The sequence below is a fragment of the Argiope bruennichi genome, chromosome 9, assembly GCF_947563725.1.
Source record: "Argiope bruennichi chromosome 9, qqArgBrue1.1, whole genome shotgun sequence".
Lineage (NCBI taxonomy): Eukaryota > Metazoa > Arthropoda > Arachnida > Araneae > Araneidae > Argiope > Argiope bruennichi.
This window is the reverse complement of record NC_079159.1, coordinates 2,442,924-2,458,155: the sequence shown is the minus strand read 5'-3', so window position 1 is coordinate 2,458,155 and position 15,232 is coordinate 2,442,924. Positions and strand designations below refer to the sequence as shown.

At 32.6% G+C, this 15,232-nt stretch overlaps 1 protein-coding gene across 12 annotated transcripts in view; it reads left to right on the top strand.

Moving 5' to 3' along the window:
- The window catches only part of LOC129983646 (zonadhesin-like), a 143,765-nt gene that overhangs the window by 82,775 nt on the left and 45,758 nt on the right, over positions 1-15,232 (top strand). For all 12 annotated transcript variants that reach the window (XM_056093202.1, XM_056093206.1, XM_056093199.1 and 9 more), the window contains 4 exons: positions 727-912; positions 5,729-5,941; positions 9,236-9,421; positions 14,566-14,778. In XM_056093202.1, coding sequence (XP_055949177.1) covers positions 727-912; positions 5,729-5,941; positions 9,236-9,421; positions 14,566-14,778 — 798 coding nt within the window. The remainder of the gene's footprint in view (positions 1-726; positions 913-5,728; positions 5,942-9,235; positions 9,422-14,565; positions 14,779-15,232) is intronic.

Sequence of the window (15,232 nt, the reverse complement as noted above, 5' to 3'; positions counted from 1 at the left end):
TGTCATTTTGTCAGCCTGGGAATATGATAACACATAAACTCTTTGAGATGGGTGGAGAAATTTGATGTGTGGTTTTGAGGTGAATTTGTAAATTTCTGTAAAACTAAATACATTCACAGAAAATTTGTTTGCCTGACTGCTCCAATACAAATGAATACGATTCTACAAAACGTAAAAATCAAATGGATAAAATCTGGGAAACATTTCAAATATGTAAAATGCAGATTCCTATTAAATTTTGTCTCAAATCCGTCAAAAGAATTTTATCTCTCTGTCGATCTGTATAGTTGATGCGTGCAAACACGATAGCCCAAAAATGGAACAATTCAAATAAATGAAATTTAATTTGTTATTAAAATTGTAGTTCGATATTAAATTTTGGTCGTCATTGGTTAACAGAAGAAAAGCATCCAAAATATATATTCAGATTTTTTCACTACACTAAGAAGCACAAAATGCTCATGTACGGAATTCTAAAAATGTAAATCTGGGTACTCGTGACATTAACGCTTTTCTCAGAGTCCACAATTTTTACGCTAAGGAAAGAAGAATTACATCTTTATTAGATAATACGCGAGGAAATTTTGGGAGACCATACCCGCGTTTTTTAGGTAAAATAAATAAATAAAATATAATAGTTTTTTTGTGAGTTATGATTTAAGAATAATTTTAATAGTTAATGTGATATATCTCAGATATGTTTTACTTAAAATGCTTATTTTTCAGACGTACCTCCACCCACGAATTCTGTGTGCATGCAACCGAAAGAGGTCGGACCATGTAGGGCTCTTTTTCAAAGATTTTTCTATAATCAGCAGACAGGTCAGTGCGAGGCATTTACGTACGGTGGATGCAAAGGAAACAAAAACAACTTTGAGAAGAAAGAAGACTGCGAAATGACGTGTGGAACCGGTTAGAAATATACCGTTATTATATTTTATTTTTCTGATTTAGATATTTCGGAATTCATGAGAAAATTTTAAGAGATTGTAGGGCGTATCAATATCGACAGTTTTTGTTGAGGATTGTGCTTTAACAAGTGATACATTGACACATAAAAATAATATTTAATAGAAAACTTGCATCATATACATTGTTGACAAATGTTATTTCACTATACTACTAGCTATATTCAGCCGGCACCTGTTAGCTCTCCAAATTTAATAGTATTAGCATAGTTTAGTCTGTTTATCTGCATTTTATTACAATAAAAAGTTTAATTATAAATTATAATTGCATAATAATCATAGAACAATCTGATTGATCTATGTTCAAAGTAACAAAATAAACTGGAGAAATCACTTCAGTTGCTTATGACTGGGAAACTTTGTCATGATTTTGTTTTGTGATATCTTTTGAGAACAGAGGATGGTAAAGGCCGATCATCAGTGTTATATAAAGAAGAGATTACTTGCATAAAGGACTTGAAATGTTGGAGAACATCGGGATTTTGTGAATGGTACTTTGATTTCTGTGATAAAATATTCCACATACAAAGTTCGTTTGTGTGGTGTGGGAATTTGGAGTGGGGAGTGCCAGCTCAGATGTCTCCCGGGTCTTCTGATGGTGGTTCAAAACTACGAGGTCCGTCCCAAAATATCCCTAGTGTTGCTTTAAAACGGGGTGTTAATATAACTAAACTAATTCACATACAAAGAAATCGGATTCTATATATGCTAAATTTCTGATGAAACAAAAGAAATTTCCTCATTCATTTGAAAACTATTTGATTTACAGAAAAGTGTTTTATTTCCGCTTTCGACATGCCATCGAAGTACGTTAAAGTATCTTCCATCATGGAGATGTACTACAGTTCTCATAGTCGAGATGACAGCCGAGATGACAATAAAAGAGGCTGCCAACTATATCATAGAAAAAGACCTGGGACATGCTAAAATCATATCATATTCCAGATATGCATTAATGCTACTTGAATCTATATTTGTAAAAAGGAAATTATTAATTACAGTAAAAGGTCACAACATTTGATTATACTGGGTTAAATTTCACCGTGATCGTATTGGTAAGGAGACAGCGAATGTCAAACCTTGGCGTCAAAAATGAAGAGCTGATGGCAATCTCTCATCGATAAAGCGCCAAATTACGAATCACATGAGAAGTAGGATTGAGGAAGAATGGCAGAGAAGAGAGGATATTTTATGGACTAGATTGTTTTAAGGGAAAAGAGGACTTTGAAATAAGCAAAAATGGGCAAAATCGTGCAATTCTATTTTTATAGTTTCACCACCAAATTATATGTTTATATTCAACCAAAATAGTATTATAAAATGTATTGTTCAATAAAATAAATATTTAAAGGGTTAGGGTTTTAAAAAAACACATTTTAATGACTTTTTCTCAAAATGATATTGTAATTAGATTCAAATATCATTGAAATGCTCCAAGTGTCTTAGTTTTTAAAGAAATTAAATGAAATTGATCATAAAGATTTCGATCAAACATTACAAGAAAATGGGGTATGCAGTTCAAGTTTCGAGTTTTTTTTTAGTTCATTAAAATTCAATTTTAGTTCAGAAAAATATAAAATTCCTATGAAAATTCAGTAAGTGCGCATAAAAATATTTCTAAAAAATTAGCATTTAATGGAATTACAAAATCATGCGTAATTTTGTTCCCAATAAATTTACTTAGAATAATAAGAAAAAATAACTGGAAAAAAATCAAGACGCTTGGAATGTTGTGAAATTTTTTTAAATCTTTTAAATTTATTAAAAACAATACACTTCGTTTTAAAATATTTTTTAAACAAATTTGGCGTATTTATGTTCAAATACATATGCATAAGATATTTCATAACCCTGACTGAATAATTCGCAAAAGTGACAAATAGAGTCCACTGCCCCCTTAATGATGACAGCAGTACCGGATTAAGAGGAGATATTTATGCCAGCCGATTCCTAACGTATTCCTAAAACACCATGAAAGATGCTTTGGAAATCTGCGATATGTGGATGCAGAGTGTTGGAAAACACAACAGAGCACGCTATTAAACAATGTGAAAAATGGATAATGCGATATACTCGTAACCTAGAGGATTGGGTTAAAAAAAAGCCTCAAAAATTTAATGAATGACGAAGTCATCGGAAACCAAGAGGGGGCAATTTCTAATATTTCCAATTGTTTTTTAAGATAGGGTTAGTGCTTATCACCAATGGCACTATCAATATAAATAATATTTAAGAAAAAGTAATGAACAAATTTCATTGATTAGAAATTAGATTTATTCTTAAATTTTATAAAAAAATGTATTCAATTTTTATAAGAAATATCATCTGGCTACAGTATCAGAGCAAATTGATACTCTGCACAACCTTTTCAAAATAGTAAAATAATATTGATTTGTAATAAAATAAAAATTTGCCGAATAAAATACTGCACAAGTAAGAACCCTTCATTTAATATAACCAAAGAAAAGCGTTTCACCTCAAAAATTAAACTTATTAAAAATAACTTATTGTTAGCATTGTCAACTTGCCCCTGTTTCTCTCACATCGTGCAGATAATAAGCGATTTAGGTATTGCTCACATCAGTGATAAAATAGGTTGAGAGTTCAATGAGTAGAAATTCTATTCTACCCTTTTCATATTCCAGATCGATCATAATTTCCATTGGTTTGTCAATAATTCCATTGCCATAATAGAGGAGCGGGGCGATCTTACAATTACGTATTTAATATAATTTCTTTTTTTACCAGAAGAAGCCTTTAAGTTGCTAAAAGTTTGTGATCATCTTTTCATTTTCAATAATTTTATTTATACTTTTATAAAAATGTTGGGAAAACATTCGGATATCAATATTTTTTTTAAATGAATTCTTTATAATAGAAATGGTTTGTGCATTTAATCAGTTTTTATGTTTAGATTGCTATAATGTATAATTTTAAATTTTTCATTGAAAATCTAACTAATCAAAGTATGTAAGCCGCATTTTAAAGATATCTTTTAGATGGCAGAAATTTTTTAAAATGTGGATATACTAACAATATAACATTGATGCACGGAACACTTTCCCGTTGAAAAATTATTCTAATTGTATGTCCTTGCTCTGTCTCACTCCCCCCCCCCTCCCTTCAGGAAGTAAGAGCAGGCTTTTATTCGTACAGTTAACTATACTACAGGTGGTTATCAAAATAATGAAAACAACTTAGTTTTATAAAGAATCTTTTATTAGTGTGGCGTAGGACCGAACATCCTTTCCCATGTAATATAGTTTGGATTCACCTAGGAAGCGATTCATACAAATTGAATAGTGTTTAGAAGAACATGGTATCATTCTTTCTAGAGATATTGTGAAAGTTCTGTGGAGGATATCGATTCCGTATTAAATGCTCTAAAATAGACCATAACGGTACAATTATATTGAGGTTGGGTGACTGTGCGGGCCAAGACAGATGTTTAACTTCATCCTCGTGTTCCTCAAACCATGATTAGACAAATCTCGCTGCATGGATAGGTGCCTTATCATCCTGGAAAATTCCATCTCTTGCAGAAAATAAAGTTTTCACCATAGGATGGACCTGGTCAGCTAAAATTTCTCTCCAGTGATCCTTACTTTCAGGGTTACGATTGGTCAAGCAGAAAATCCCGACATGGCTAACCATATCGTGACAGATCCACCTTCATGCTTGTCAATTAGAAGGAGACAATCAAGATCATATATACATCAAGCTTGTGCAGGTGACCTCCAAACGTGCACTCGTCCTGCTGTGGGAAAAAGTGGGAAACATAATTCGTCAGACGATATTACTTCTTTCCACTTATTAATCGATCAGGTTTTGTGAGTGTGACTTCACTGTCGACACGTTTACCATCTGTGACAAGTGGCTTAGGAATTGCTGCTCTGCTATAAATGTTCTGTTTATGAAGGTGCCTTGTAACTGTAATAACTGACACGGGAGAATCCAGATGGGTATTGAGCTCTGCGGTCAATTTTGCTGCAGTTGTTCGCTTTTTAGACATTGCAATCCGCTTCAATACCCGTTTGTATCTTTCACTGAGCTTCTCTTTCCACCCACTACTTTGCTTTGTCAAGTTTTTCTTGCTATGTGTATGCTGCCATGACTTTAGGCACTGTACCTCTAGAAACGTATAAAAGTTCGGATGTTTTGGCCACACTTTCTCCAGCTAGACGGGCTCCTAAAATTTGACCTCTTTGAAAATCTGAGAGGTCGGACATTTTACGCTTTTGAAAAAAATCCAATAATTACAGAACTGTAATAAAACCAACACGTGCTACCAGAATATATAGATTGCTATTTATAAAAAAAACTGGTGGCTATTATTCTATTTTAATGCTTACAAAACGCATTCAAAAATGTCACTTTTATTCTCGGGTATTTCCATTATTTTGATAACCATCTGTAAGTACAGTGGAAAAATTTGCATAAAATTTTGTCTGAGATTATAAGAAGTTGTGCAAGTGTTCGAGATCTTCCAAATAAATTAATTAAATTTCAATTTCGTATAATAGGTTCCAAAACACTTCCGATTTTTATTAGTAATGATTATTTTTCTTTAAACTTTATTGAAATATCCAACAAGTTAACTAATAATGCACTGTTGTGGCAAAATTTTTGAAATCACCTTATATTCAGAATTACTGATCATTGAAATTCTGAAATACTGAAGTAAATGCCTTGCATCAGTAAATTTGATATTCTTTCAAAGCTTCTAATAATTGCATTGTTCTTACAATTTTTTTTCACAGAACCGAAACCGGCTCCCCCGAAATGTGGAAAGGATGAGCAATATTACAAATGCATTCCAAACTGCCAAAGCACCTGTGACACTTACAAGACAAACATGCCTTGCCCTCTGTTTTGTAAATCTGGGTGTTATTGCAAGGAAGGGATGGTTAAAAACAGGAATGGAAAATGTGTCAAGCCATCTGAGTGTGAATCTACAAATCCGCCAGTAACAGGTAATTTATAATAAAAATAATCATTAACTGCAAGAATTAAACTTATATAATAATTTATGATGATTTTTAGCCTTTGTCACTGTCTAAACGGAGGAGAGAAAGAAATTTTTAACTGTTCTTAACCCTTTCCTGACGGGCATGTCATATAAGCATCACCTGTGAAAAGTCGAACATACCAGACGTGCATTTCTGGAAATTGAACTCATGGGACGGTGATGCATGTGTGCATTTGAAACTGAAACAATTTTTAAATACAGTTATAGTTTTATAATGCAAATACAGTTTTAAATACAAATACAGTTTTAATATCCTGACCTTCAGTTTACTCATATTCAACCTGACCCTGGTATTTTACTCATCAACTGTTGCGGGGGAGAGTAATATAAATAAACAGAGCTGGGTTGTGCAACTTTCCACATGATAGAATCATTCACATTTCTGGTCTCCCTCTGAATTCTTTTCTTCTTCTTTTTTTTTTTTTTTTTTTTTTTTTTTTTGTTATTAATGTTTAACTGCAGTCGTTTCGGTCACGTCAGTTCTGTTGTATTTTGTGTAGCATTAGGATACATTTCGCGTACTTTTCTTTTTATTCCGGAAAGATTTGGTTCCGGGTTATTATGACAAGAAACTGCAATGTGTCAGAGGAAGAATGTGTTCGTATTATGAATGAATTGATGATCTAAAAGGATAAAAAAATTACGACTTTAGGGCTTAAACTTTATTTTTCGAACTTAGGCTTAGCGACGCAAAGTCCTTCGTCCTGTGGGATGATTCCTTTCGAGTACGCTCCCGTGCGTGCTTCTAAGATAGAGGTCCCTCTCCGATCCCGAAAGGGTAAACACTTTGGGCCCTTTGTGTTGTCATGGAAGCAAAACATAAGTGCATTTATTCCACTTCTAGATGTCAAATATGAAGAAAAGATGAAAAAATAATACCATATTCTGCCTGCAATGTAGGCTTAGTGAACCATTGATTGCTACCCTAGACAAAATAAACATATGCTCCATGTATGATTTATCCTTCCCCATGTCAGTGAGAATATCCCTAAGTATATTTTCTTTAGTTTATATGAATTTACTTGGAATATCTGAATACTCCCGCTTTTGATCTCTGACTTGACTGTTACCTGGAAGAGAGAAATTTCCTTAAAACCTTCTGCTTAATTTTCTGAATATAGAAAATGTCAGATTTTTGTTAGTTTAAAAAGGAAATCTTTTTCATAATTTTATAACATAGAGAAAAAGTGTTTTAATTTTAAAAAATTTTGTGTATACTCAATTAGTCACAGTTTTTCCTTTTTTGACATACATGATACATTATATTTTATTTGATGAGACTGAAAATTTAAAATGTTTGTTCTTTAAGTCAGAGATAGAAAAAATAAATTTCATTTCAAGACATATATCAATTACAAATTTGTAGTGGGATAAAAATTCAAATTCAAGGTAAAGCCTTTTTTTGTGAAAAACTTCAAATATTCATAAAATGAATTCTTACGATTTCTTGTAATTAAATACATTTTTACATAACTGATGTTTCCCAGTGGTGAATTGGCTTGTAGTCATCATGCAGTTTTTCACAATAAAATAAAATCTCCGATTATTTTAATGTGATTTGTGGTTTGCTAATATTATATATTTAAATATCCTATTGATTTATTACGCATTATAATAAAAAATTATAAAATTGTTGTCATAATTTTGAAAACATGCAAGTATAAGTCCACCAAATATACGTGAATTGTGATGCTACTTCAATCATATATATAAAGGGCAATTTGTTCGAGTCTCTTCTTTTCACAAATATAGCAGTTCAAATATTTTAAATCTGTTTGATGACCTCTCCATAAATTATATACTGAAACATACTCTTTCACATGCTATTCATATATTTTTTTAAATCTCATTTTGATCAAATTTGACCGAAAAGATGTCTTGTCCAATATTTTTCTTTTTTGAAAACGTTGCTTTTTAAAGAATATAAAACACCATTGCTCCAAAAATTGAGCTGATTTAAGAAATGCCTTCTTTCTTACACATTCTTATAGAAATTAAACCTTTATCTGACAAAAAGTTTGAAATCATTATGAATAGAATTTATATAGTGTGGGAAAATATAAGCGTCCCAAAAGAATACGAAATGACAGAAAATAAAATTTTTCGTCATAAGCGATATTTTTTTTTTCAACAATATCTTCTTTGAAACTTATATACTTTATTTAAGGATGTTTGAACACCCCTTCATGCAGGCCATATTGCTACACGAAATCCATTTTAATTTACTTCATTACGTAAATGATCCAACAAAGGAAAGTAATTATATCCGTCTATTGCTTTGTTTTTTCCAAACAATTTCCTGAGCTTTCCAGAAGACCATGGCTATAAATTTTACAACTGAAGGAGAGGAGCTTTTGGAGAGACGAAATCTCTGATTGCAATTCTTTGTTTTGATAGTTCCTGTATCTCATTCTGCCAGGGATGAATTCGAGTTTCATCCACTCTTACGAAACAATGCAAAATTTCATCCGGGTTCCTTTTAAGTACCGTCACATTTTTCCTGATCACACTGTTAAAACTTTGTTTGTGCCCTTGAAGTTCAAGGCTTTTCCGCCCGATGCCGCTGTGCACCTTTCATGGGTTTTGCTCATATTGAGTCAGTCTCGATCTGTATTCCTGTGTAAATGTGTTAACTGCTCCTGAAATAAAATGTGGAAAATCCACTTGTTGCCTCCATTTCCTTTCTGACAGGTAAGAGCTTTTGAATGAAGTGGAAATAGAACAACTATTTCCTAACTGAAATATGAATGCGAATTTGAGTTCAAGTCTAATCACACTCTTCTTTTACCCAGAATCAACAATAGCTATAGTAGACTTATAATTTTCACTTTTGACATTTTGTTTCCCATAACGTTGATCCACCAGATTCGTTCGAGGTCGTGGGTGGGTTTCTTAAGATGGAAAGATGTGGTGAGAGGGCAGCTAGTGGCGTAATGAAGGGGATCGCCTACTTCAGCGCAGCCTCATTGATCTGATCCTTTAATATTAAATCGTTGAAGTACGAAGGGAATAAATGTTAACATTGTGGAACTATCTGAAACTTCGTGTGATACCCTTCAAGAATTAACGGAAACTAAATATAATTTCGATACAGTTTATCTTATTCATACTGTATTTCATACTACAATATATAGATATCTATAAAGAATTATAAAATAACACTTCGATTAGTTCGGAACACTTCTCGGAGTTTTAATACGAAAATAAAATCATTGGTGATGTCACTTTTATTTTCCAGCCGCTCCTATTCCCACGAACTCGGTCTGCTTGCAACCGAAGGAAGTGGGGCCCTGCTTAGCTATTATCCCGAGGTTCTTCTACAATCTGCAAACAGGTCGGTGTGAGGAATTCAGCTATGGAGGTTGCGCAGGAAACAAGAACAACTTTGAGAAGAAGAAAGATTGCGAGAGAACTTGCGGAAAGAGTAAGATTTTTACTTTATTTTAATTATCTAATTAATTCTTTTCCGGTGATTGCCTCCTGCAAAGCAAAATTCTGAAACTTTGAAGAAAGGTCTCTTAAAACACTAAGCGGAAAATGGGATTATTATTTTAAGATAAAATTATAAAGAAATATGAACTACACACTGATCTTCCTATAAGAGCTCTGTCTGTAATCAATACAGAATGTTGCAAGGAATCATCCTCAAATAGGTTCACTTAGACAGAAAGGATACTGGATTTTTTTTTCTTCTTGTGTGTGTGGTCATCATAGAGAATAAATATTTATCCCCCAAAATTGCTCTATTGTTTCAAACCATCATTTTTTTAAAATACTTCTAAGATATCTTCTAGGATTCTAGGGATTCTATATACCTTCACCATTAAGATATATAGAAGAATTTAGGTACTGCCAAATTTAAGGTCTCTCCTCTTTTTCAAACTCACCAACTCCTAAACTCATATATATATATATATATATATATATATAAAGTTTTAAGGAATAAATATATAATAAACTGAGCTGGAACCACTTCATTGCAAGCAAGCTTTCAAAGACTCGATGTCATTATCTCTGGTATAAAAAAATGAAATTAAAAGTTATTTTATATAAAACGGTAAAAATTACAAAGCTTTTTAACATGTAAATCCACATGCATATCAGCGACGATTTTCCATAAATGTTTGAGCAGGAATAATTGGTGACCATCTACTTGGATATTATCTTCTGCCAGAACGCCTGGATGGAAAAAAATATCTTACCTTTCTGAAACAGCTGCTGCCAGAAATGATGACAGATGTTCCCCCTCGTATCCGGCGAGTAATGTGGTTCCAGCAGGATGGAGCACCAGCTCATTATGCGCCAGAGGCGCGAAATTATCCAAACGCAACCTTTCCAAATCAATGGATTAGGCGAAGTGGTCCTGTCCCTTGGCCAGCGCGATCGCCCGATCTTTCATGCCTGGATTTCTTTTTGTGGGGGCACCTGAAGAGTCTTATGTATGATACTCCTATCGAATCTGCAGAAGAACTCGTCGCCAGACTTTCGGCCGCTGCAGGGGAGGTGCGAGATACTCCTGGCGTGTTTCAGAGGGTTCGTGAATCCCTTCTTCGCCGTTGTAACCGCATGCATCACCTCTAATTGTCAGTGTTTCGAACAGCTATTGTAATCATTTATAATTAAACTTTTTTTTATAACGTAAATGTTCTTTGTTTTCTTTTCTGTCTCTTAAAACGGAATCTCTTTCAGCGCCCTCTATCACCTTCGGGTTAAAATTACGACTATGATTTCTTTGATGAATGTTGTTTGTTTTGGTGTTTTACTATCACCTATTAAAGTTTGCTTCATCATTTATTATTTTGCTCATTAGATACAAGCGCTTAAAATTTAACCCCCTGAACGCGGTTAAATTTGCGCCACTTAACCGCTCCCGATGGTTTCAATTTTGCGCTCAAAATTTAAGTTAAAGTCTAAGCTTTAGTAAACATTTAACAAAATTAAAAAAAATACTGGTAAAAAGTAGTTGTTCGGTACTCCAAAGTCTAGAGCGCTCTCTATCGGCATTTTTTAAACTTTGTCTTTAATTTTTTTTAAAGAAAATACTAATTTAAAGAATGATTTTAGCGAAAACCGCAAATGAATCGATCCATTTTTCCGTTTTTTTATCATCATTCTGAAATTTAAGGCCCTAAACTTTGATGGCGCCTATCTCCTTCGGAAGACGTTTGGGACACTTGGTTTCCTATTTACTATTACTCGTCTTGATGTGTACTATCACCCCTTAAAGTTACTCCCATCATTTATGAAACACCCTGTATAGATTTATGAATTGATCAGATAACTTTCGGAATTTGTAAGCGAATCCAAAAACACGAATAAAAAATCCTAAGAACAATGCTCTGAAATTTGAAAGATAATTTATGGATAAGTTCGAGAACACGACCCCACACAGTTTCATTACCTTGAAAATTTATTTAAACCCCAAATGTTGCAGATATCTACTAAGCACATATCATGCATCTCCTATTTGATACTCTTGTCTTGCTAATAATGACCTATCCACAAATTTTAATGATATTCTCTTTGGTAATGAAGCATTTATTTCGACAACATGTTTGAAATATTTTCCCGAAATTCTATCTCCTGAAACACACTGTCGCCTATTCATCAGCACAAGGAGGGGGATTGATTATCTAGATTTATTAGGATCAGACTCGATCTGCTTAATCAACTATGCATCTAATTGGATAACTGACAAAAAGTTATTTCTTAGAATGAAAATTAAAAATTTTGCTTATAATATATGAATTGAATGATATCATTCACTTACATTTCACATATAGGCGTATTGTATAAAAAATATCAACACAAGAATATATCAATTTTCCTTCTTTCATGCTCAAAAAACTTTCCAATCCCCCCCCCCCCCTCCTTGTGCTTTAAAAATACAATGTTACTAAATTTTCACAAAATATCATTTTTCAAAAACAATCAGTAACGTTTTGGTGATTAATTTTTTATTTATTTCAGTCGCTTTCTGGTAAAAAGAGATTTAGAAAAAAATAGTCAAAAATGATTTGTAGTGTCGTTTGGAAGAAATTTAAATATCGAATGGTATAATGTTATCTATAATTCAATTCAAAAACAATATTTCAGAAAATAAGCAGCTTGCTTTTATTTTTCAGCTGCTTCAAAAAGATTTAGTTTAAGCCGTTTTATGTGTTTTAATTATAAAATTTAACTAGAATTTTTGATTATTTTTAACAATAGGCTTCGAATATACTATTTATCTTTCACTTATCTGCATTAACATGAGAAAGAAAACTGTCAAATTTTCTAAGTACAAAAGTAAAATAAATATTTAATGAAGTGGAAATGAACGAAAATTGTGCTATATTGCTATGTGTCACGATATGGAAACGAATTTGAGATACTAATATAATAAATAATAATTTATGGTGAGCTTACTTTAACTTAGATATATCGGTGGTTTTTAAAACTCCTCTGCTTCAATTCATATTCTAATTTTAGTTATAAAACGTTTTATACAATAAAAGTCTTTTTATGTGTTATAATATTTTATTCAAAAGTAATTTTTAGGTTAAAATTATTAAATAGGACAGGATTTAATCCCGAGCAACTCCGGATAACTATATACTTGCTAATATAAAGAAAGCACCGATTTTCAACAAAAATTGAGCAAAGTTTCCGTATTAAAATATAGTATTAATAGAGTGACCTATTTTCTATGTTTGCAAAAGCCCTCTATCTTTTTCTCATATACAGATTTGTCAATTTGAACGCATTTGTCTAAATTTTATAATTTAGGATCTCCCATTATAAAAAAAATTTAAAACATGAAAACTTAAGCTGTTATTGGAAAAGTTGAAGATTATGCAGTTATAAATATATATATCATCTCATTTGCGAATGCCATTTACATATTTTTAAAGAGAACATTCTTCCAAATCGAATTGTATTTTTTCATTGACTATAATTTATATGGATGATGAGCATTAACAAGTGTTGGGACATTTTTTGGATGGATTGCCCATTGATTTAACATCCAATATGCTATAACTATCCAATTTGAAACCATATCCTACAAGGAGGTGCAGTTTGTTGGTCTGAGTTTCGTATGCTTGTAAACACGATAGCTAAAAGACGCAATGACTTAAACATATGTTGCTTGGTGTTGAAATTTAGGACAACAATTGCACCCTGTATCATTTTTGCATCCATCAGTCGAAAAAATGAGTCCAAGATACACATTCCTTTTTCTGGTCACAGCATCTTGGTGATTTTTCGCCAAAGATTGTACGCTAATAGGTTCTTTCGCAAATATTATTAGTCAAAAAGATGCGACTAATATTAATAAGAATATTTATTAGATGGTATACGGGGAAAGTTTTTGAGAGACAACTCCAAAAAACTAATCAAAGAATATATCAAGCTTTTTGCGACGAACATGAAGGCCTCCTTCCTTTATCTTCTGTTCAGAATTTTCACAATAATAGCTATATTGATGCTTCCGACGGTCAATAATTGATTGGTTCATTCGCGGCGACAATCTCGTTACGCTTAACCACAGGAAGAATTTGCAAAAGATTATTTTGCTAATTTTTCTTTCTACCTCCTCAAAGCGGATAATTGGAGATATTAATAAGTTTGGTTTGGATAATTGTAGTTCTTCTATAACTAGTTTATAGCTACTCTTACTAGAGGATGAACCGGAATAAAAGTTTTAAATGGATTCAACTTTTTTTTTGTTTGTTTATGTTTGTGAGTTTTCAACGAAAGTACCGGAAAAAAATTATTTTGATTTCTTTTCCTTATGTATTTGGAATTCATCAAATAGTTGAAAGTCTGATCAACAGTTTTGTTTAAAAATGTATAAATCATACTACTACTTTAAATACATTTATACTGTAAAGACAAAAGGCGCTTCGCTGACATCTTACATCAAGTACTTTCTAGTCGTGGTTGTTTTTCAATCCATCAAAGTGAATTCTTTGGCAAATCACCCGACTGTGAATTTGGGGAAGACCAAGGAATTGATACTCACTTAATCTATGTTTGCTCCTATTCTACTGATCTCTGAAGTGAATAGTTTTCTCTGAATTTCGTCTCTCTCTAGACTATTGAACTAAGCAGCTCATTGCTCATCTCAAATTAGAAAATGCGGAGTTGGTATTAGCCAGATCATTTCGCTCTATGTAACTTCATTGCGGTATTTGACTTATGATAAGATGTATTGCAGATGTTGATTGGCTTTTCAGGTGGAAATGGTTTGTCCTTGGATTGCTATGTTTTAGGCTGTTTTTTTTTCTTTGCATTCCCTTTTTAAGGATGCAAAGAAGATGATAAGATGCAGAGCTGAAGTTTGTTGGTTGTATGATTGGACAAGATGCATAACCCCTATTTTGCAATTGTCTCCCTTTCTAGCATATTTCGTCGCTCGATAGGCCATCGGCTCTGCCTAGATGCTTTGGCAGGACCGATAATATCTCATCTGGGTACTACACTGATATAACTTAGGATTAATTGTTTTATCTGGGAACCTGATGTTTTATGATAATTTTAAATACGAATTGGCAGCGAGTTTCATTATTTTTTTTTACTTTTTAGGTTCTACACCATCTCCATCGAAATGTGGCAAAGACGAACAATATTACAATTGCGTGCCCAATTGTCACAACACTTGCGATACTTATAACCTGAAAGGCCCTTGTCCTCTCTATTGTATGTCAGGATGCTTCTGTAAGGAAGGTATGGTCAAGAATAAGGATGGAAAGTGTGTCCAACCTTCCCAGTGTCCTTCTACGAATCTTCCGTCATCAGGTAAAACAATATTGCATAACTTGTTGTTTGGACCTCCTGTTAAAATATCTGATTCCTATTAAAGACTAACATTACTTTCGGTAACTTTTTTTGTGCTATGAAATTCTCAGATAAGATACCATTTTAATCTCGGCAAAGTCTATACATTCAGTATTCAATCATAAATATTTATTTTTCTCAAAACCTTCACCATCTTGCAGGCGTTGTGAAAACTTTTTAATGGATGATTCAATTCTCAGTTCGTTGTGCGTAAACGTTTTGGTTCCATCATTTACGATTTAATAAGCTAGATATTAATTAATTAGATGGATAAAAAATGCATCAGCCTATTTATGTTTTTATAAGAATCGAGTATTTTACATGACATTTATTTTTAACCATCCATATATTTTTCTAACCATTTCTAGTTTTTATTCTTTAATTACATAATGTTTTTTTAAATAATACATTCTGC